The sequence below is a fragment of the Lepidochelys kempii genome, chromosome 2, assembly GCF_965140285.1.
Source record: "Lepidochelys kempii isolate rLepKem1 chromosome 2, rLepKem1.hap1, whole genome shotgun sequence".
Classification (NCBI taxonomy): domain Eukaryota; kingdom Metazoa; phylum Chordata; order Testudines; family Cheloniidae; genus Lepidochelys; species Lepidochelys kempii.
The window spans coordinates 92458574-92481177 of NC_136381.1; the positions used below are offsets into that span (position 1 = coordinate 92458574).

Genomic DNA, 22604 nt, shown 5'->3' on the forward strand with positions numbered 1-22604 from the left:
ATAAAACCTCCCTCTAATCTAAACTGATCTTGTAGCTGACATGAATATTGCTTATTCCAGTCAAGGTGAGTTTCCAAAACAGAAACACACCATTGTAAGTCTTTGGGATCCAGCAATTTCACATTAGATCTAGTGTGGCTAGACGAGAGTAGATGTTGTGGAGCGTTGATACATTAGTTTTATTACAAGATGTACAAATACTAACAAGAAAAACAGAAAAAGCAGGATGATTGATGGTATCCAGAGCTCATATGCAAACATGTATGTATGTCTGGCAGTCTGTTCAAATGATGTCCAGACCTGAAATAGCACGGGCATTGCAAATAAGGACTGGAGTGTATTAGTAAGTGCTGCATACTCCATGCACACCTGACACTCCCAGTGCTTTTGTGAGGGTCCAAAAAAGAAAAGAATTAGTTTAAATAAAACCCCAGAAACAAAGCGTCACCATACTATACATTTTCATCCACCACATTGTTTTGGAGAAGTATGGGGAGAGAGATGATAACTAATCTCAGTGATAAAACTAGTTTCTTGGGAGGAATAGAAGCAAATGACACATTTTCTTAAGTTTCTACTAATGGGTCTAACCTAGACCACCAAACACGTGGTGAAACTGGAAGTTTTGGTTCCCAGTTCCTACTGGAGGATGGAAGATAAAGAAGATAGTAAAGGATCAAAGAATTCTTCAAAGGCTTTGTGTCCCTCTCACAAAAAGCTTCTGAACACAAAGATGGGGGGTGGGAGGGAACTATATTTAAAAGGTAACATGTGAAATGGCTGGCTTTGTGGCTTAGCAGACAGCGCAACCATACAGGGAGACCTGGGGTGGAGCAGGGGGTTGAGCACCCCCTGCGCCCGGAGAAAGCCGGGACCTATGATGTGTGCATTGTTTTATTTTGGTGACAATTACATTCCTTCCAAATGAAGATAAAGTATTTGGTATAGACAGACTTTCATTAACAATCTTGGGCTTTAGTACTAAAGACATGGAGTCTCCTTTTGCTGATGGAGTAAGTTGGGTAATTTCTGACACATAATAAGATCCATATTGCAGATGGTCTTATATATATTTGTCTCAGATTCACAGCAATAATGATCTTGTAACAAATCAGTAACTTACTTCATGGCTGCGTAGTAAAAGGATCCAAACCATACACTGGAAGTCAACAGATGCACTGGAATCATAACTTTTCCATACTGTTTAAAAGTTCTCTTGAACCTCTGAAAGAGACTAATTGATTTGTCTTGTAATGGATCAGGCTCTAAAGAACTTGATTCTACAGGGGTCCCCTGGGGTATATCACTAGCTGGTTTCAAAGGGTTTTCTTCCTTTTGTTCTTTGTGGTGAGTGCCTTCTGGTTGGGATGAAAATACATCCAATGACTTTCCTTCCTTTGAGAGATACAGTGTAGCAGATGCATGGAGACACTGTTTTTCAGGGCCCAATGCCAAAACCACTTTGCATCCAGTCTGAGGCAAGACTGGTTTCCCATTTAAGTGTTGAAGGAAACCAGTGCGATGTGGTACCAAACATGTCCGATGTGCCAGCTGAAACACAGTCTGTATTAAATTCCTTTGCATTCTGATGACTGATGAGAGCTTGCTACAGTTCCTAGGGAAAGCAAACAAGAAAAAAGTTGATTTCTCTAAATTAAGAATGGCCATAATAATGGTATTTCAAAAGATTAATCTGCAACTTCTTCAATGTGACTTTAAAATCTGAGGATACTTTCAAGGGTTAGAAGAATAAAAAAGTATCATACTTAAGTGGATAGCAACTAAAGCGGTTTCCTTCTTTACTCAAGAAACTGAAAAGTTTTGCAGTTATTACCCAAATCATCTTAATGCTCATGTATTTAATATTCTGAAAAAAGTGTGCTGTTAAATTATCTTCCTCACACTGAAAATGCTCATTCTAATGCTTTATGTGTAACAGAGTGATCCTTTTAGCTGACATAAATATATCACAGCCTCACTGATTTGCTCTAATGACTGTATGGCGCGCTTTATTAGAATGAGGAAAACCATTAATACTATAGTGATACTGGATCAAATAATGTATTGATAATGGAGTTTAGTTTTAATGATCTACATTACTTTGTACTAAAATAGTAAAAATTATTTTTTGTTTTTTGTTAAACCAATGACATTTTCGTAATTCCAGACCTAACAATGGAATGCTGCTGTTGAATCTGTGCTGAGAAGTGGTGTGTGTCACTGTTGGATTTCAATTAACATGATGAAGTATTAGTAGTTACACTGTAATTCAGAATTTTTCGAACTATATATAACCCAGATGAACTTTGCATTTTAAATGCCTAGTGAGTATTTCTGAAAGTTCAGTAAGACCAGCTGACAGCTCACACACACTCACACACAAAACAAACACGAAGATAATTTCAAATAGTACACATAGATTCCAATGTCATGTTATTCACAAAAATTGCAAGTTTTAGGGCAATAAGTGAAATTTTAACTATTTCCTTTCATTTACATAATGTAGCACGTTATAGCCCAGCTGAATGGGGACCTCTACCTTAATTTTACTCAGGTTAATGCTGGTTAAGTCAGTTGCTGCTCCACTTACCTTTCAAATCTGCCACTGATAGCACTTAGAATTTTAAATCCCATGAACAGTCTCAACCCACATTAGAAAACCAGTGGCATTTAATTGTACATCGCTGTCTCCATTTAGATTTGACTTGTTTAAAAAACAAACAAAAACAAAAAAACCCACCCAACTTTGGCTGTATTCTGTATTTGGTAGTTGAGGTGCAAAGTTAACATTTTTTAGCTTGCTAAGAAAGACTTCATGATGTAAATGGAAGACTTGGTAGCACACAAAAAATTGGGCATGGGCCTTTTGCTACTGTATGGGTGTATAATAGAATGAAAGACTTGGAAGGTTCTTGACCCTAGAAATACAATTCTTGTGTACACTAAAGACTCTGATGAATAGAGAATCAGGGAAACAGACATTACAAGACTGCAATTTAAGAGGGGAAAGGATTTTTCATCAATCTGAGGGTTGTCTACACAGGAACGGTTTACTCAGGAGACACACTTATTCTGGTACAAGAGTGGCTTTTTTCAGTAGGGAGTTTAAAGTTTATCCCAAGTGACATAAGTTAAACTTTAAAAAAAAAAAAAAAAAAAAGGCATTCATATTGGAATACTGTCTACATGTTTTCTCACCTTTTGCAGTATACACAGGTATAATTAAACCAAAAGAGTAAGTCCACACTGCTTTGTCTAAAGAAGCTGTGACTTCCCTGTGTGAATCATAGCATCCACAAAACACTGTGCTTTTCCTTAAAAAGTGCACAGCATTCTGGGCAGGTATCCCAAGAACGTTCTGCTGCTAATATCAAACCATTATACGTTGTTTCTCCTGGTGGATTATGGGATACCTTCTGAAATTCTGGGCCGTCAGGTCAAACTCCTATGATTCCTTCCATAATTTTGCAAAATTCATTTGCTTATCGCTAGCCAATACCATTTTCAAAACTGTTGGTTTCAAACAAATTTTATTAACTGCTCTCAGGCAGCGTGGAGGAAGCACTACTGAGCACCATGATCTTGACCATCCTACATACAGACAGGATGCTCCCGATATACTGGCCAACATTCAGGTCTGTGGCAAAACAGACAGACCACCACCACAATACTGTACAGAAACAGCTATTGGAGGAGGCCGACGATGAAATTGGGCAGTTATTTCTAAGTATTTTCTTAGGCTGGTGTCACAGAGTAGAGTGCCACTTCTGGGTTCAGCTAATGAGCACTAACTGGTATGACAGGACACTGCTGCGGAGCTAGGATGTTTGACTGCAGAACTTCAGGATATGGAAGGCTGCTCTCTTGGAAAATTGTGCAAAGCTCGTCCTAGAGTTGCAGTGGTGAAATACCAATGAGGCCCACTCAGCGTGCAGAAGCATGCGGTCATTGCCATTGGGAAGCTTGCAATGCCCAGCTGCTACCAGTCAGTAACTAACCAGTCTAGTTGGTAAATCCACTTTCAGGTTTGTTGGTCATGGCGGTACACATTGTTGGCTGCGAGGGTGTTGCTGTCCTGGGTCATTAAGCTTGGCAATGCACAGGAGGTTAGTGATGACTTTTGAACCTTTGGGGATCCCAAATTATATAGAAGTCATTGATGGACCCATGCATCCCTGATGCCAGGATATGTAGAAATTCACCTCTGGTTTAGGCAATGAAAAAATGGAACTTTTGCTCCCAAAACTACTATAAACACATATGGTGTCAGGGTTGTCTGGGAGAATTGGCTTACTTTCTGCTTCTCTGGCTTATCAAGCCTTTTGCTAAAACACATGGTGTGACAGGTTGGATCACAGAAACCCCCCTGGCGCTGCCAACTGAGGTGCCAAGACTACTTCTGCCCCTGCTTTCCCTGCCAGCTTGGGACTCCAGAGCCCTGCCTTGTGCCAGACACGCTTGCAGGCCACAAACACAGACCCAGGTCTGAACCATGTCCCATAAACTTCAAGCTTAACTGAAAGCACCTTAAGAAGCGTTCCTTTCTTTAACGCTCAGCTGCTCAACTCCCAATGGGGTCCAAACCCCAAATAAATCCGTTTTGCCCTGTATATGAGTTTATTCTGTATAAGCTTTAAATTGTTCGCCCTCTATAACACTGATAGAGAGAGATGCACAGCTATTTGTCCCCCCAGGTATTAATACATACCTGGGTTAAATAATAAGTAAAAAGTGATTTTATTAAATACAGAAAGTAGGATTTAAGTGATTCCAAGTAGTAACAGTCAGAACAAAGTGAATTACCAAGCAAAATAAAATGGAACACGCAAGTCTAAGCCTAATACAGTAATAAAACTGAACACAGATAAAATTTCACCCTCAGAGATCTTTCGATAAGTTCCTTTCACAGACTGGATGCCTTCCTAGTCTGGGCACAATCCTTTCCCCTAGTACAGCCCTTGTTCCAGCTCTAATGGAAGCTAGGGGACTTCTCATGACTGCAGCCCCCTTTGTTCTGTTCCACCCCCTTATATATCTTTTGCATAAGGCGGGAATTCTTTGTCCCTCTCTTGGTTTCCACCCCTCCTTTTAAATGGAAACCAAGAGAGTGACAAAGAATTCCCACCTTATGAATTCCCATCCTCAGTCAATTGTCCTGGCTGATGGGAGCCATCAAAATTCCAAACCACCATTAATGGCCCACACTTTGCATAATTACAATAGGCCCTCAGATTTCATATTTCTAGTTTCAAATACAAGAATGATACATACAAATAGGATGACCACACTCAGTAGATCGGGGGTCCCCAACATGGCGCCCACTGGGGCAGTTGTGTGCGCCCGCAGGACACCACGCCACCGAAATGCCGCCGCTGAGCGCAGCCAGTGGAGAACCGCCCACTGAAATGCCACCGAGAAGCACTGCTGTTTCTCAGTGGCGTTGCGGCGGTGACGCTTCCTTCTGCTGCCACTTCTCGGCGGCATTTCAGCGGCGGGGTGTCTGGGAATAGTATTGTGCTATTCCCGCAGAAAGGTTGGGGACCACTGCAGTAGATTATAAGTTTTGTAATGATACCTTACAAGAGGCCTTTTGCATGAAGCACATTCTAATTACATTATATTCACACTCATTAGCATATTTTCCTAAAATCATATAGAGTGCAACGTCACACATGGATAGGAGAAAGAACTGTTTAACTATAACCTGAGTAGCTGCAGAATGACTACGGAGCATTTGGAAGAATGAAAGGTTAACATATCTCATGACAAGGCCTGGGCTTCTGAGATATCTGTCTTGTTTCATAGGTGCTTCTGTGTTTTCCAAATCTGAGAGCAAGGAAGAGAGCCTCATCAATGTGTGGGAAGTGAAGAGACTTCTGAGAGGTTATGACCAGCTAGAGAGGACGCCTCTATCCAATTCCCCCATGTGAGACAGGAAATCACTGTGCATGTACTTAGACCGCATGGTAGAGAGAAGGAAAATGAAAGTAATGTAATTTAATAAATGAAGTGTATACAATGTAGCATAGACTCTGAATTGATTTTATTAGGAACTGATGGTAGAGAAAGTTGTGTCTAAGTGAATTTTTCAACGTAGGGCAACTTAAAACATGAATAATTTGATTGGCGGGGGTGGAACGGGTTGGAAGGACCAAGTGTAAACTTAAAAAAAAAAAAAAAAAAGGTTACTCACCTTCTTGTAACTGTTGTTCTTTGAGATGTGCTCATATCCATTCCAATTAGGTGTGCGCACGCTGTGCACACAGTTCGCTGGAAGGGTTTTCCCCTAGCAGCATGGGTCAGCTCTGAAGCCCCCTGGAGTTGCGCCCTCAGGGCGCTGCATATAGGGCCCTGACGACCCGCCGCCTCTCCAGTTCCTTCTTGCCGGATACTCCGACAGAAGGGAAGGCGGGTGGGTTTGGACTGGATATGAGCAACACGTCTTGAAGAACAAGATTTAAGAGAAGGCGAGTAACCGTTTTTCTTCTTCGAGTGCTTGCTCATATCGATTCCAATTAGTTGACTCCCAAGCCTTACCAGGAGGTGGGATCGGAGTTTATGGAATCACTGATTGAAGCTCAGCCCTGCCTAACACTGCATCATCCCTGGAGTACTGGCTTAATATGAAGTGAAGGTGTGGACCAAAGACCGCGTAGGTGCTCTACATATCTCCTGGATTGGTACCTGGGCCAGAAAGGCCACCAAAGAAACCTGAGCTCTAGTGGAGTGTGCAGTCAGAGTGGGGGCAGGGACCTTAGTGAGGTAGTAGCAAACTCAGATACAGGATGTGATCCACGACGATATCCTTTGTGTGGACACTGGGAGGCCTTTCATCCTGTCCGCCACAGGAACAAACAGCTGGTTCGACTTACGGAATGGTTTAGTTTGTTCATTGTAAAAAGCCAATGCATGGCGCACATCCAGGAAATGGAGCCCCTGCTCGTGGCTATTGGCATGGGGTTTCAGGAAAAAGACCTGAAGGAATATATCTTGATTGGCATGGAAACTCAAGACCAGCCTCGGAAGGAACACCGGGTGGGGTCACAGTTGCACCTTATCTTTGTAGAAAATGGTATACAGAGGGTCGGATGTGAGAGCCTTGAGCTTGGACGCCCTTCTGGCTGATGTTATTGCAACCAAAAAGGCCACCCTGTAGGAAAGGTAGAGGACTGAGCACATAGCTAGGGGGTCCCATCAGCCTTGAGAGTACCAAGTTAAGGTCCCAAGCGGCAGTGGACCGGTGAATATGAGAATATAATCTGTCTAACCACTTGAAGAACTGCCGCACCGATTAGTTAGTGAAGATGGTGCGTCCATGCTCTCCTGGGTGAAAAGCTGAGATGCAGCCAGGTGAGCCTTTATCAAGGAGCGAGACAAGCTGTGCTGTTTCAACTTTAGGAGGTAGTTAAAAGGATACTGATAAGATAAAGGGGACTGACAATTGTGTTGGAGCAATACGACTCCGCAAGCATCAAATCGTGAATCTCTTCCACTTGGCTAGGTAAGTTGCTCTGGTTGAAGGCTTTCTGCTACCCAGAAGAACCCCCCTAACGGAGTCTGAGCATGTAAGCTCTAGCGGGTTCAACCACGCAGCTTCTAAGTCATGAGGTGGAGAGACTCGAGATTGGGGTGTCGAAGCCTTCCGTGATGTTGAGTGATGAGGTCCGGAACTAGTGGTCGAGTGATTGGAGTGTCCACCGACAGCTCCAGTAGCGTGGTGTACGTGAACGCCCTGAACTCCCTTACATTGATGTGAAGCATCGGTTCCTTCTGAGACCAGAGGACTTCAGTTCTGTGCTCCCTAAGGTGTGCTCTCCACCCCACGGTCGAGGCATCGGTGGTCAGACATTGGGATGGGCGGGATTTGGAAAACGTGACCCCTGCGCCCACCAAGTGTGGTTGAACCACCAGTGAAGAGACTTGAGCACGTCCGGTGGAAGACTAACCACCATGTCTAGATTGTGCCTATTTGACCAATGCCAAATGCCAGCCAAGCTTGGAGAGGTCTGAGTCTGAGCCTCACCTGTTGCACTACATATGTGCAAGATGCCATGTGACCTAGGAGTTTTAAGCAACTCCTTATTGTGTATAGGGAATCGTTTGAGGTCCTGTATGATGTCATGAATGGCCTGAAAGCAGGACTGGGGTAGGAACACTCTGGCCTATGCTGAGTCTAGCATTGCCCCAATGAACTCTATTCTCTGAGTAGGGGGTGAGCATTGACTTTTGACTATTTAAGGGGAAGCCCAATGTATTGAAGGTGGATCTTATGAGCAAGACTTGTTGATCCACTTGTGTTCTGGACTGGCCCTTGACTAGCCAGTCATCTAGGTAAGAAAATACCTGAACCTGCCTTTTCTGCAGAAAAGCGGCGACAACTGACATACATTTGGTAAACACCCGAGGTGCCGATGATAGGCCGAACAGTAGTACTGTGAATTGGTAATGGGAACTCCCGACTATAAACCTTAAGAAGCGCCTGTGGGGCGAGATTATGGAAAGGTGGAAATATGCATCCTTCAAATTGAGGGCGGCATACCAATCTCCTGGATACAGAGATGGGATGATAGTGGCCAAAGAGACCATTCAAAACTTTAGTTTCTTCATGAACTTGTTGAGATTGCACAGGTGCAAGATGGGTCTGAGGCCCCCTTTTACTTTCAGTATTAGGAAATACCACGGAGTAAAACCCCTTTCCCCTGAGCTTCGGCGTAACCTCCTCCACAGCCCCTGCTGATAGGAAGGTTTGTACCTCCTGAACGAGAAGTTGCTCGAGAGGGGTCCCTGAAGAGGGACGGGGAAGGGAGGTGAGGAAAACTGGAGAGAATATCCTACCTCTACCGTGCGAAGTACCCAACAGTCTGAGGTGATTTGGGACCACGCTTGATAAAAATGGGACAGACGTTCCGAAAACCGGAAAGAAGGAGCCAGTTGAGAGATTGCTATAACACCCACGGAAGCATCCTCAAAGTGTCAGCCTATGGCCTGGTGGCAGTCTGGACGACCCAGACCCCCTGTTATTTGTGGGTTGGCGATGGCAGTTCTCGTTTCTGGGACGCCTACGGTTCTTGTCCCGCCTAAACTGCCTCTGGTATGGTAGTGTTGTGGGCGGAGGCCTAAATTATCTATGCTGGGTGGCAGGGGTGTGCAGACCCAGCTATCTTAGAGTGGCTCAGGAGTCTTTCAGATTGTGGAGTCTCGAGTCCGTTTTCTCTGAAAATAATGCGGCCCCCTCGAATGATATTGTCTGTTGGACCTCCCCAGGGAGGCATGAGGCCTGCAGCCATGAGCAATAGCGCATTGCGATGCCCGAAGCCATAGTCCACATTGCAGAGTCCGCTGAGTCTAATGCTGCTTGCAGCAACATCCTGGCGACCATCTTGTCCTCATCCACAAGAGTTGAGAATTCTGGCTTAGAATCTGGTGGGACAAGGTCCAAGAAGTTGGACATTGTGTTCCAAGACTATGTATATCGGCTAAGGATCACCTGCTGGTTTGCAATCCGAAGCTGGAGCCCTCTGGTGGAGTATATCTTCCGCCCAAAGAGGTCCAGCTTCTTTGCATCCTTAGCTCAAGGGGTAGATCCATGCTTTTCCTTCGCGTTAACAGTCGCCACTCCCCAGTCCAGTGTGGGGTGGGTAAACAAGTATTCCTTGGAGGGTACAAAGTACTTTCTCTTGACTCCCTTAGCTGTAGGAGCCAGAGAGAATGGTGTTTGCCACAGGGTTTGTGTGTTCTCCTGAATGGTCTTTATCAGGGGAAGGGCCACCCTGGTGGGTCTTGCCAGGGATAAAATGTCTACCATTGGGTCTGACACCTAGGTGAACTCCTCCATCTGTACCCTGAGGTTCTGAGCTATCTGCCTTAGAAGTTCAAGGTGGGCTCTGCTGTCGGGAAGGGCGGGGCCCCTCCCGAGGATGTCCCTGCCATCGCCTCATTTGGAAACGATGAGGAGGAGCCCGGAATATGGGAGGGGCCCTCCTGCCATTCCAGCTCCTCAAAATGCTTCAGCTCTGCCGCCAAGTCAGGGTCTGCTTCGGTGCTGGACTCTGCTGCGGTGATAGTACTGTCCATGGTACTAAGTGTAGCCACGGTGCCAGGTCCAGTGCTGGGTCTGTTGTCAGTGCCAGGCGCGGTACCAATCATGGTGCTGGCAACGGTGGCTGATGCCCGGGAGAAATCCCTAGCCCTAGACGCAGTTCTTCTCTTGGATGTGACAGAAAGGGAGTGTACTGAGGTGGACCCCTGGGACTGGTGGTAAGCCCATGGGGTCCAGAAAGGCCACTGGGTTGGCATCTGAGCCGGTACCTGCCATTGTGGTGGCCACAGTACCACAGGAAAGGTTTGGGTCAGCCCCGCTGACTGGGAGTGCTAGTGGCTATGATGCTGGTTTCTCTGGGACACACGTGTGTCAGTATCCGATGTGGACTCTAATGAGTCCACGTGCATGGCCCATTGTGGTGCCGTGCCTGTCGGTGACAGGGATCAGTGCCGGGGCGACATAGATTATTGCCGAGTCATAACTGGCTTGCCCCTAGACTTCACCGGTGACCTCTGAGTCGTTTGGGGACTTGGGAGTGGTGCTGTGAACCACGGTCGGGGGAGTGCGGGCCTGTCAATGTTATCAGGTTCTGCACTGCCTCATAAGTCTCGGGTGTGGAAGAATGGTCCAAATCTGCCACCTGGGTCTCCTCCGGTGGCACTGGACTCATCAGTCCCTTCCGTGGGCCCAGAGTCAACGGTGGCTGTTGAGCTGGAGGACAGGTGCAGTCTCCCTCCCTTGGGTTCACGTTCCTGTGCGCAGGAATGGGAGCGCCCTCTATCAGTCTTCCTGTGCTGCTGCTTCGGAGCAGGAGACCGTGAGCAGTGCCGAGATTGATCCCGTGCAATGTTCAGTGCTGGGGAATGCTGGTGCCGAAGGTCTCTGACCCCAGAGTCTTTCCTCGGCACTTTCTGGACCACAGCTAGGGCGCTGCGCACCGACGCTCAGGAGCCCGGTGCTGCCTCCATGGTGCTCGACTCAGACTGAGGGCGGAGAGCTGCTTCCAATTCGTAGCAACTTTAGTCTGTGATCCCTCTCCTCCTTCGTGTGGGGGCAAAAGCTTCTACAGATCTTGCACCTGTCCGCTTGATGGGACTCCCCCAAGCACTTTAAGCAAGCTGAGTGTGGGTCGCCCTTTGGCACAGGCTTCTGGCAAACCCCGCACGGCTAAAACTCCTGGGTCCAAGGAATGCCCCAGGCCTGGGAGAGGGACCCCCCAGTACCCCAAGTCCACATATCTAACTAACAAACAATTTTTAAACTATCTTTAACTATTTACAGGAAATACACTAGAGGATCGCTTGTTGAAGATGAGAGACAAAACGTTCTGACGACTGCCACTGACGGTAAGAAGGAACTGGAGAGGCAGCGGGTTGGCAGGGCCATGAAGGCGCAGCTCTAGGGGGCTCCAGAGCCGACCCGATAGGTGCTGCTAGGGAAAAAGCCTTCCAGAAAACTGTGCATGTGGTACGCACACACCTAATTGGAATCGATATGAACAAGCACTCAATGAAGAATACATAAAATGGTGCAGAAATAGGCAAAAGGACAGAATCAACTTGTTTGTATAGATGGGATCACAAAAATAAGAAGGTGGGATTGTAACTGTTCTCCTTATCTTCAGGGGTAGAATGTTGTGGGAACTGTCTATCCTTTGCAGTTGGGGGTGTGAAAAGGGAATCTCAAATTTGCTGTATTCTCAATAGGATTAATTAGGTTAAGGTGTTGTCCATGTGAGCACAGCATAACAAAGTCCTCCAGCTAATTTATCTGCTTCTGCGTCATATTCAACATCCTTTCCTGCAAGTCTATTTCTCTGTCCAACTGGTCCATACACTCTCGACAGCTCCTCGGCATGTTCCTAGTTGTCCTTTCTCACTTGTTCTTCTCTTGCTGCATAAATCCTCTAACCACAAGTGGCCAATTTACCTTGTTAAAATTTTAGTTTGAAAATTCTAAAATCTAAAAGAGTTCAGAGCAGTGACTAAGTTATGGTCTTTTATGCATTTCTTACTGGTACACTTCTTTTTTTTTTAATTTTTCTACAACCAACCACTTTGGATGACTGTTTTAACATTTTTTTATGGCACCGCCTGAGTCAAGTTGCAAGGAGAAAGTAGGGAGGCACATTTTGATTTAGGGATAAAACAGTAAGAATTTTTGGAAAAAAAGATGCTCTTAGTAGTTTAATTTTCCAACTTGGATGCCACCTTGAGTGCAGAGGCTGCAGAAAAGCCAAGTAAGCAGAGGACAAACCAGCTGCCATGCCACGACAGTGCAAACCCAGCATCCAGAAGACAGGTTTTCAAATCCCACAAATAGGCACAACAAGACAGCTAATTGTAATACAGCACCTTATACTTTACTGGATGAGGATGTCATTGTCATTCTGTCGCTCTGACTGGGTCTCAGGGGTGTCTCCAAATGGATCTCTGGATGGCAGTAAGGCATACCAAAGAGATCGTGTTGTCCAGGGAAATTTTCTCCTGCGTGGGATCCAGTTTCCTATGCGGTTTCTGAAGGCATGTCTGCCTCATCGTGGGCCATGGCCAAACTGTCCAACATATATTGAGTTTTGTGGTGGCCTCTCGAGCAAAAAATCCAGTCCAGCACACATATTGGGAGCAATATGACAGGTGTTTTTTCTCTTTGACATTTTTGTAGTTCTGTCACAAGACCATGGCTTTGGCACAGTGCTGGCACGTGTTCTGGGAGTACTGCTTTTCCTGCATTTACGCTGCTAAATTTGCATTCCAGTGACTACTGGAAGGATGAGACTGAACTTGTTCCTCTCTCTAGAGCAGTGGTTTTCAACCTTTCATTTGCAGACCCCTAAAAAATTTCAAATGGAGGTGCGGACCTCTTTGAAAATCTTACGATAGTCTGTGGAGCCCCAGGAGTCCACGGACCAACAGTTGAAAACCACTGCTCTAGAAAGAAAGGAAGTCCAGGATCTCCTGATGAGACAATGTGAAAGCACTGGACATAGTGGCTGTAATGGACTTGGCATCTGAACTAGAGTTACAAGCAGATGTGCTTGTGTGTATGCCATCATTTAAACCAGAGAGAGAGAGAGAGAGAGTCTTGAGAGGACTCCAAAGCAGCAGAGACTGCTCAGATAACCAGACAGGCCAATCCAGATGTGAAACAATGCAGAGTGGGATAGCTGTTAGAGGGCTAACTGACAGAAGTACCGGTAATTCAAAATGGGGATGCATCCACATGAATCTTATAGCAGTATAATACTCATTCCGAAATAGAATTATGTCACATCCAAAGTGGATTAATTATAGCAGGATAAAACACAAGATGAAACAAAAAGATAATTCATGTGTGGATGCAAGGCAGTTTACGCCAATAAAATCTAAAGATATACCAAAAATATTCCCATGTAGATTATGCCTAAGAGTGTTAATCTGGGGAGCGGGGAAGTATATCAGTATAACTACGCAAAAAGAAAAGGAGGACTTGTGGCACCTTAGAGACTAACCAATTTATTAGAGCATAAGCTTTCGTGAGCTACAGCTCACTTCCTCAGATGCATATCGTGGAAACTGCAGCAGGCTTTATATATACACAGAGAATATGAAACAATACCTATTCCCACCCCACTGTCCTGCTGGTAATAGCTTATCTAAAGTGATTTCCAGCACAAATCCAGGTTTTCTCACCCTCCACCCCCCCACACAAATTCACTCTCTCCTGCAGGAGAGTGAATTTGTGTGGGGGGGTGGAGGGTGAGAAAACCTGGATTTGTGCTGGAAATCACTTTAGATAAGCTATTACCAGCAGGACAGTGGGGTGGGAATAGGTATTGTTTCATATTCTCTGTGTATATATAAAGCCTGCTGCAGTTTCCACGATATGCATCTGAGGAAGTGAGCTGTAGCTCACGAAAGCTTATGCTCTAATAAATTGGTTAGTCTCTAAGGTGCCACAAGTCCTCCTTTTCTTTTTGCGAATACAGACTAACACGGCTGTTACTCTGAAACCTGTCAGTATAACTACGCTGGTTTAAATTCACACTTTAGGTTAGACCAAAAAAATCTTTCCTGGGTAGCAAGGCCTGATTAAAACTATTTTTCATTTGTGTTTGTTAAAATGTAAATAACACTTCAATTACAGCATAACAGAGTTCCCAATTCAAATTCATGAGCCTGTACCCTTCATGTCCTGCTGTGAAACCAGGGAAGTCTACACTTGACATTTACAATATTTCTAAGGGATTTTTTTTTGGGGTGTGCGTGAGTGTAATATTACATATCTTTTATATGTTAAAGAATCAAAACAGGGCAAACCCAGTTTTAAGAAGTCCTTTATAGCAGAGGTTTTCAAACTGTGGTCCATGGACCACCAGTGGTCTGCGAGCTTCATTCAGGTGGTCTGCAGATAGTTCCCTCTAAGGTGTGTGCCTGGGTGGCCGACACAAGACCATGAAGGGCCACCCACCTAATTAGTGGAGCTGCGCAGGCGGGGAGGGGGCAGTGGGGTGAGAAGAGGGGGTAGGGTGAATTTGGGATGTGCAGGGCTGTGGCGGCCAGACAAAGAGGCGACTTTCCCCAGCTCCAGGGCTGCGGTTGCTGGGGAGAGACCACCCTCCTTCCCAGCCCCAGCTCAGGGGTTGCCATGGTGGGGTAGAGAGGGCACATCCATCGCATTTGAAAGGTAAAACTACTGACATGAAAATATGAGTTATGTGCTTTTATCTGTAGAACAAAAAGAAGTTAATTTTATCCAAAGCACTTTACAATAGTTAGCTAATGGTACAAACAACATTTGGAAAGATCATTAAGTGGTCCGCCAAGACCCTCAGCAATTTTCAAGTGGTCCGCGGAAAAAATACAGTTTGAGAACCACTGCTTTACAGGTTACCTTTACTGTAAGATGGGTGTACAACCAGAGAGACTGCACTCAGAGTAGTTACTGATGGGGTCCTGCAGGATCCAGTACTATTCAATATTTTCATTAATGACTTGGATAACGGAGTGTATTATATCCTTATAAAATTTGCAGATGATCGGGTTGCAAGTACTTTGGAAGACAGGATTAGAATTCAAAATGACCTAGACAAAGTGGAGAATTAGTCTGAAATCAACAATTAAATAATGTCAAAAGCACAGTTCTACACTTAGGAAGCAAAACCAAGTGCACAGACACGAAAAGGGGAATAACTCAGGGGTGGCCAACCTGAGCCTGAGAAGGAGCCAGAATTTACCAATGTACATTACCAAAGAGCCACAGTACTATGTCAGCAGCCCCCCCATCAGCTCCCTGACCCTGCTCCCAGCACCTCCCACCCATCTGAAGCCCCGCCCATCAGCTCCTCCCCCTCCTTCCCCTCACCTCCTGAGCAGCGGTTTCATGGCATGCAAGAGGCTCTGGGGGGAAGGCGGTGGGAAGGGGTGGAGTGGAGGCAGGGCCTGTGGCAGAGCCAGGGGTTGAGCAGTGAGCACCCCCAGTCACGCTGGAAAGTTGGCACCTGTAGCTCCAGCCCCGGAGTCGGTGCCTATACAAGGAGACGTATATTAACTTCTGAAGAGCTGCATTTGGCTCCGGAGCCACAGGTTGGCCTCCCCTGGAATAACTGGTAGGGAGTATTACTGCTTCAAAGCAGGGGTGGCCAACCTCAGCCTGAGAAGGAGCCAGAATTTACCAATGTACATTGCCAAAGAGCCACAGTAATATGTCAGGAGCTCCCCTATCAGCTCCCCCCAGCCCCGCTCCCTCTCTCTTGCCGCACCTCCCAATCAGCTGTTTGTGGCATGCAGGAGGCTCAGGGTGGGGGAGGAGGGGGAGAAGCAAAGGCATGGCAGGCTCAGGGGAGGGCATGGGAAGGGATGGGCCTGTGGCAGAGCCAGGGGTTGAGCAGTGAGCACCCCCTGGCACACTGGAAAGTTGGCGCCTGTAGCTCCAGCCCTGGGGTCAGTGCCTCTACAAGGAGCCGCGTATTCACTTCTGAAGAGCCACATGTGGCTCCGGAGCTACAGGTTGGCCACCCCTGGCTTCAAAGGATCTGGGGGTTATTGTGGATCACAAACCAATTATGAGCCAACAGTATGTATAGTTGTGAAAAATACATCTGGTATATATTAACAGAGGTGTCATACGCAAGACAGGAGCTAACTGTCCCACTCTACTCAGCAATGGTGAGGCCTTAGCTGGAGTATTGTGTCCAGTTGTAGGAACCACACTTTAGGAAAAATGTGGACAAACTGGAGGGCAACAAAAATAATAAAAAAGTGTTAGAAAACGTGACCCATGAAGAAAAGTTAAAAAACTGGGTATGTTTAGCCTTGAGAAAAGGCCTGATAAGTCTTCAATTATGTTAAGGACTGTTATAAATAGGACAGTGATCAACTGTCCTCCACATCCACTGAAGGTAAGACAAGAAGTAATCAGCTTAATCTGCACCAAGGGAGATTTAGGTTAGATGTTAGGAAAAATTTTCTAATTGTATGGATAGTTAAGCATTGGAATAGGCTTCCAAAGGAGGCTGTGAAATTCCCATCACTGGAGATTTTTAAGAACAGGTTAGACAAACACTTTAACTTTCCAGCGATCCAAACATGCAAACAAAAGTCTAAGATGCGACTTCCCCACATTCATTTGCAAAGTCTAGTGGTGCCCCACAGAAGTGTTCAAAAATATTTAGGAAGACTTCTATTAATACAATATTTTTGCCAAAACAGCTTAATGCTAACATGAAAACAAGATCTTAAAGGACTTAAATTCATCCCTTTCTGCTGCTTATTGCCAGCAGAATTATACCACCACCACTCCCACCAACAAGAGACACATCCAGTTTTTCTTGTAAATATCCCTCTATAGAAGTGGAAAGAATAATTAGTTTTTTTTTTTTTTTTTTTAAAAACTTTTAAAAGCATTTTCTTTAATGCAACGTTTTCCTCTTTTTTCCATGAAGTATCATGGAGTCTTTAACTGGGTATTAATCTATAATCTTAAATATGACAGTGTTGACTATTCTGCTAAGTGATTTAACTAGGAAAATCCAGCAACTGTGTTTGTCCAAAGCAGCTGGACATACCTGGTACAGTCATACATTCTTGTACAGGGTCCCCAAACATGAGCTTGCCGAGAAATGAATTGATAGAACACCAGTTTTTTAAGGTGGTGGTATGTTAACCAATACAGTTTGGGAACCTCTGTAATGTGAACCATATTCAATAGGAAACTGTTGCACATTCCAGCAGCAGTGAAGGATAATGTGCCACAATCTTAAACCATATTTATACTTCACAGTTTTGTAGGCAAAAGGCAACTTTGCTGGCAAAACCGTGAAGGTGTACATACTGGACTGCTACTTTTTTGGGGCAAAATTCTCCTATTTTGCCAACAAAATAAAACCACCTCAATGAGAGGCATAACGCTTTTTGCGGCAAAGTTAAAGTGACGAACAGCAGCGTCTACTTTGACAATTTGTTATGTTGCCATAACAGGCCTCTCCCAGTAGCCCACAATGCCCATCATGAGTGATGTCTCTGCTCACTGTTTTGATCTCGGCTGCCCTGCACAGAGCTACACAGACATGTGCCCCTCTCCTTTCAAAGCTCCGGGAAGTTCTGACAGCTGAGCATGCTGCTCTGTCCCACAGCAAAGTGTAAATCATTAATGTGGAATCCTACTCTCTCCAGCACTAGGAACACAGCAGCAGGCAGGCTGCTGCTGCAGGGAGGGAGGGGAGAGTGGACTGCTGCTCAGTGCACAACCAGGGAGAGAGGTGGAGGCTAATGTATGGGGGATGTTCCCCTCCCCCACCTTAAGACTAGTTGCTTCCAGTTGCTGTCTCAAGTTAAAGAGACAGCATGCCGACACACTCACTCAGTCCCAAAGCATGCAGTGTTCTCTCACATATACACTCCCCCTCCCCAATTCCCCAACACACACACACAGTCTCTCCCACACACAGAAACATACACACTCCATCACACACTCTTCTCCCGCACTCCACTCCCGCTTCAGTTGAAATGTAGCTAGCAATCTAGTAGGATGCTCATGGAACAATGGGATTGACGCTGTACCTGCCCTATGTGGCACTGCAAACCCTTCCCAAAGCACACTGCTCTCAGTGTCGATGTAAGAGCTGCTAGTGTGGATGCACTCTGCCAAGACAAGGGGCATAGTGTGGACATGCAACTGTGGTTTAATGAAAGTAGCGGCTGTATGTCAGCATAAACTTTTGTCAACAAAACTCTGTAGTGTAGACAAGGCCTTATTCTCTGTGGTATTTCCACTTGTGGCCGTGTCTTCACTGGCACTTCTAAATCTCCCACTGCTGCGCTACACTGGTGCGGCTCCCGTGGTACTAGCACTAACAGAGGCTGGTCACCAACTTTTTTACATTATTGTATCTAACCTTGCTTTGCTTGGTCACAAATAGTTTAAATCTGCAGATAGATGGGATTTAGCTAGATCACAGAACCATAATAAAACCTTGGACAAGTTAAGTCGATGTCTAGATTTTAATATTCACTGCTGTAACCGAGTCTGTTGACAAAGCAGTATTTATAGTGTAGACAGACCTTAAGTAGAATAGGAAACAGCTTTTCTTAAAGATCTTCAAGTGTTAGCGATTGAACTAAAGGGTATTAGAAAGTATATAAGTAGAAGAGCTGTATTTTATATATGTGTATTCAGTTAAAGACGTGGGATGTTAAACAGTAGGTTTGTACTTACTTAAAAAGCATTTCAATTACTCTTTAAACTGATGTGCAGTTTAGCTAATCTGCATCTAACTAGAAGTGACAGAAATACTCCCACCCCCGCCTTTACTTTGACAGGAGTCAGAGATCTGAAGTTTTACATTGTACTTAGTCCTACCTTTTAACATCACACTAAATTAAATCTCTACAGCTTCTTAAAACATACAAAACTCTTTATAGCTCTTTCTAGGCTGTTACATTTCTGCACCCTACTGCAGACACTGCTTCAATTACTTTTCTATTGGATGGTGCTAATTCCAACTCCATAGCAACCGCTCAACTATCCCTGCTCTGTAATACTGAGCAGCTATGCTGGGCTCTTTCCTTTAGAAGTTTTGTTCTGCCCTCTACTGAATTCTTACAGAATTACGCTTGAACTTCAGAATGTATTGCAATCAACTATTAGCATTCATGTCCCCTTACCACGTTATATTTATTCAAAAAATACAACTTTCAGAAAAATTGGTTACTGCCTTTTCTTTCAACAGGTCCCCCGGGCTGTTTGTGCTCTTCCCATGGGTTAAGTAAAAACTACCTACGAAATAGATCCATAAACCAATAAATTGCCTTTTAAATTATGTCTGATTTATATTTCATAGAATATCAGAGTTGGAAGGGACCTCAGGAGATCATCTAGTCCAACCCCCTGCTCAAAGCAGGACCAATCCCTAATTTTTGCCCCACATCCCTAAATGGCCCCCTCAAGGACTGAACTCTCAATCCTGGGTTTAGCAGGCCAAAGCTCAAACCACTGAGCTATCTCTCCCCCAGAACTAAAACCCCATGGTATTGTACCTGATCAGACAGTTAGTATACAGGAGAGGTGACTGTAAATAAGGCTGTATTACAGTATTAATATAATTCATAGATTCATAGATATTTAGGTCAGAAGGGGCCATTATGATCATCTAGTCTGACCTCCTGCACAACGCAGGCCACAGAATTTCACCCACCGCTCCATAAGCACTTTATGGTTTTAATTTTATCTTGTTACTTGGCTTTGCAGAGACTTTCTACAGCAAATGATGAAATAGTAGAGGTTCTATTGTCCAAGCACCAGGTGCTGGCTGCCTTGCGATTCATCACGGGTGTTGGAAGACATGACAGTGTTTCTGCCCGCAAGTTCCTTAATGCAGCAAAGAAGGCAGATGACATGCTTTTTATACCATATTCAGGTTCTTTGAACAAAGAAATCAGAGGCTACGAGAGAACCCTAATTTCACCCCAGGTAAAAGGATGGTATAAAATGGAATTACTGAGTTAGTATCTGCCTTTCTTTAATGTAAACGTGTGGTTGAGTTAGCAGTGGCTTCCAGTTCAGCAGGTTGGGGCCTGGTTAGTGAAGATTACCCCCGCTGGCTCAAGACAGCTAAAATGTTTGTGCTAACATGGAGGTGATCAACCTGTGGCTCCAGAGCCACATGCAGCTCCTTGTATAGGCACCAACTCCAGGGCTGGAGTTACAGGCGCCAACTTTCCAATGTGCTGGGGGGTGCTCAACCTCTAGCTGCCCCTCTCCCCCCTCCCCCAGCCTCCTGCACACCATGAAACAGCTGATCAGGAGGTGCTGATCAGCAGAGCTGCCAGTGGGTGGGAGGCAGCTGATGTATTACTGTGGATCTTGGCAATGTACATTAGTAAATTCTGGCTCCTTCTCAGGCTCACCACACCTGTGCTAACATCATCTGGTTTGATTGTGAAGAGGGCTAGAGATGGCATGCCCCCAGGGTCAATGTTGGCGGTGGAAGTTAATTGTTAGCTCTCAAGGGGGAGAGATGCAGGGCCATAGTTCTAACTTGTAGTATCTGTATGTGGTCTGCCTTATCCCCACAATGTATATAATGATTCCAGTTATAGATGAAATGTCTAAGCTGTAGTAACAAGCACTCTAACCCTGAATATAATTAGTTTCAAAATATGCTGCACTGTCAAAGGCAAACAACTTTACCTTATATTAAAAATTAAAGGCTGATGCTTACATTTGACTAGTGCTGGAAGAATAATGTCTTGATTAGGATCAAAGCTGTGTGTGTTCACTAGAGCTCTTAAACATGTTAGCTAATTCCTGTAAAGCATTTGGGCTTGACTAGGCTCTCAGTCTTGTCTACTGTGCAAAGAAAACGTGCTAAAGATTTCATTACCTTACTGACATGGACATGTTTAGCTTGACCACCAACAGCTGCTAGAACTCCAACTTGCCCTGGCTACAGTAAAGTTACTTGGGGGTGGGGTGGGGGGGGTGGAAACGTTCTTACTGTACACATTCCTGTAGCGCTAGTTGGCTTCTAACACTGGCAAGATTTAGGTTTCTATGAGACTGATTCACACCAGCCTTTCATCAGGTGTTTAAAACTCATGACACTTCCCTTGAGGCAAAGAAAGAGGCCTGAAAGGACAGATGTCATTACTTGTAATTTAGCAGATAATTTTGTAACTTGAATGAGTGGGCAGGAGTCTAATCATAACTGGGGGTCCAAATAAGTCAAAAAATGAGTTAATTTATAAAAAGGACAGTGTTTAACATGCTGTTTTAGCTGCAGCATAGCCATAGTAGGTGAGTGTGCACCTCCCAACACAAGTACAGCACTGAACTAAAAATAGCGAGGGGTACATTGCCACATCCCCTCATCACCCAAGTGCAGACCCAGGGCCTCAGGCACACTTGTGCTCAAGCTGCAGTACAGACATCCCTTAAGACAGCTACTACTTAGAACTTCAGCAAACATTCTCTGTATTCTATACATGTGTTGCTTTCTTTGTCAGTGCACACAGCCAAGTTACACATCAAGGTATAAACAAACAGCCTCTAAGTTTATTAAAACATTTAAGTTGCGCCCTTCCCCCAATATCAAGTTTACAAAAGTGTGCATGCAGAAGAACCTTTCAAAATAATTAGTTAAGTGAATATTCTCAACCAAAAGCTATTTGAAACTTTTAACTGCATAAAAAAATTGACTTAAACCATCCCTGCTGTCTCATTCCTCTTGTGTGAAATCACTTGAACATGAGATAGAATTATGGATTAGTGAACAACACAATTTTGGACTCACAAGGTAACACTCTCAACCTAAACCCAAAACAAAGGACGATCCATTTCCATTTAACTACTTTAATACTTCCCTTCCCAGTTATTGCAAAATTTGTGCTGCATATGCCTCTAGCCTAGAAGAACTATACCCAGATCTTGCAGTTTTCACTACAGGCAATCTTACAGTCGCACCACTAAAAACAGAAGAAGCTAACACAAATGTCCACTTAAGGCTATTCAGCTGACAGGCCCTAAAAGGGAAGTTCACTTTAAAAATAGTAGCTGCTTCTAATGAAAAAAAGCTAAAAACATAAGCAAGTAAAGCAAAAACTGCTTCCATGTAGGAAAAACCTAAACACCAGTACTGGTGCAGTTGATTTTGTTCTGAATTTTAGTGTCACCGCACCGATGTTAGGGACAATATAATAGGATTTTGTGCTAAGCCTTTTGTCCTGTCTTGTAGGAGAACATTGTGAAGAACAGGTCACCTTCTTCAAGCAGATTTTTGGAGAACATGCTCTCATGAAGCCTACCACTTTCTGAAAGTGTACTGTTTTCATACAAAATGTATAATTTATTGCATTTAAGTAATGAGATTTTGAACTACAAATTTTATAATAAAGTATATACAGACCACTGTGGCAAATATTACTAAAAATATTACACAACCCCTGGAGTGATGGCTTGTTTTTCCCCTAAAAATAAAGCCAAAGAATTGCACTGAGTTGCATTTATAGCCAATTATTGGAGGTTCAATATAGTCTAAAATTTGCTTTATTTGTTTTTGTTTTGGGGGGTTAACTGAGCAATAAGT

At 44.5% G+C, this 22604-nt stretch overlaps 1 protein-coding gene across 2 annotated transcripts in view; it reads right to left on the reverse strand.

Moving 5' to 3' along the window:
- The window catches only part of MIMS1 (mitochondrial inner membrane scaffold 1), a 31477-nt gene that overhangs the window by 5771 nt on the left and 3102 nt on the right, over positions 1–22604 (reverse strand). Inside the window, exons 2-3 of one of the 2 annotated variants that reach the window (XM_073331686.2) lie at positions 14915–15105; positions 1124–1615 (exon numbers count right to left, since the gene is read on the reverse strand). In XM_073331686.2, the coding sequence (XP_073187787.1) occupies positions 1124–1584 (461 nt within the window). In that variant the 5' untranslated portion in view covers positions 1585–1615; positions 14915–15105. The remainder of the gene's footprint in view (positions 1–1123; positions 1616–14914; positions 15106–22604) is intronic. The other variant, XM_073331685.2, reaches the window with a different exon arrangement.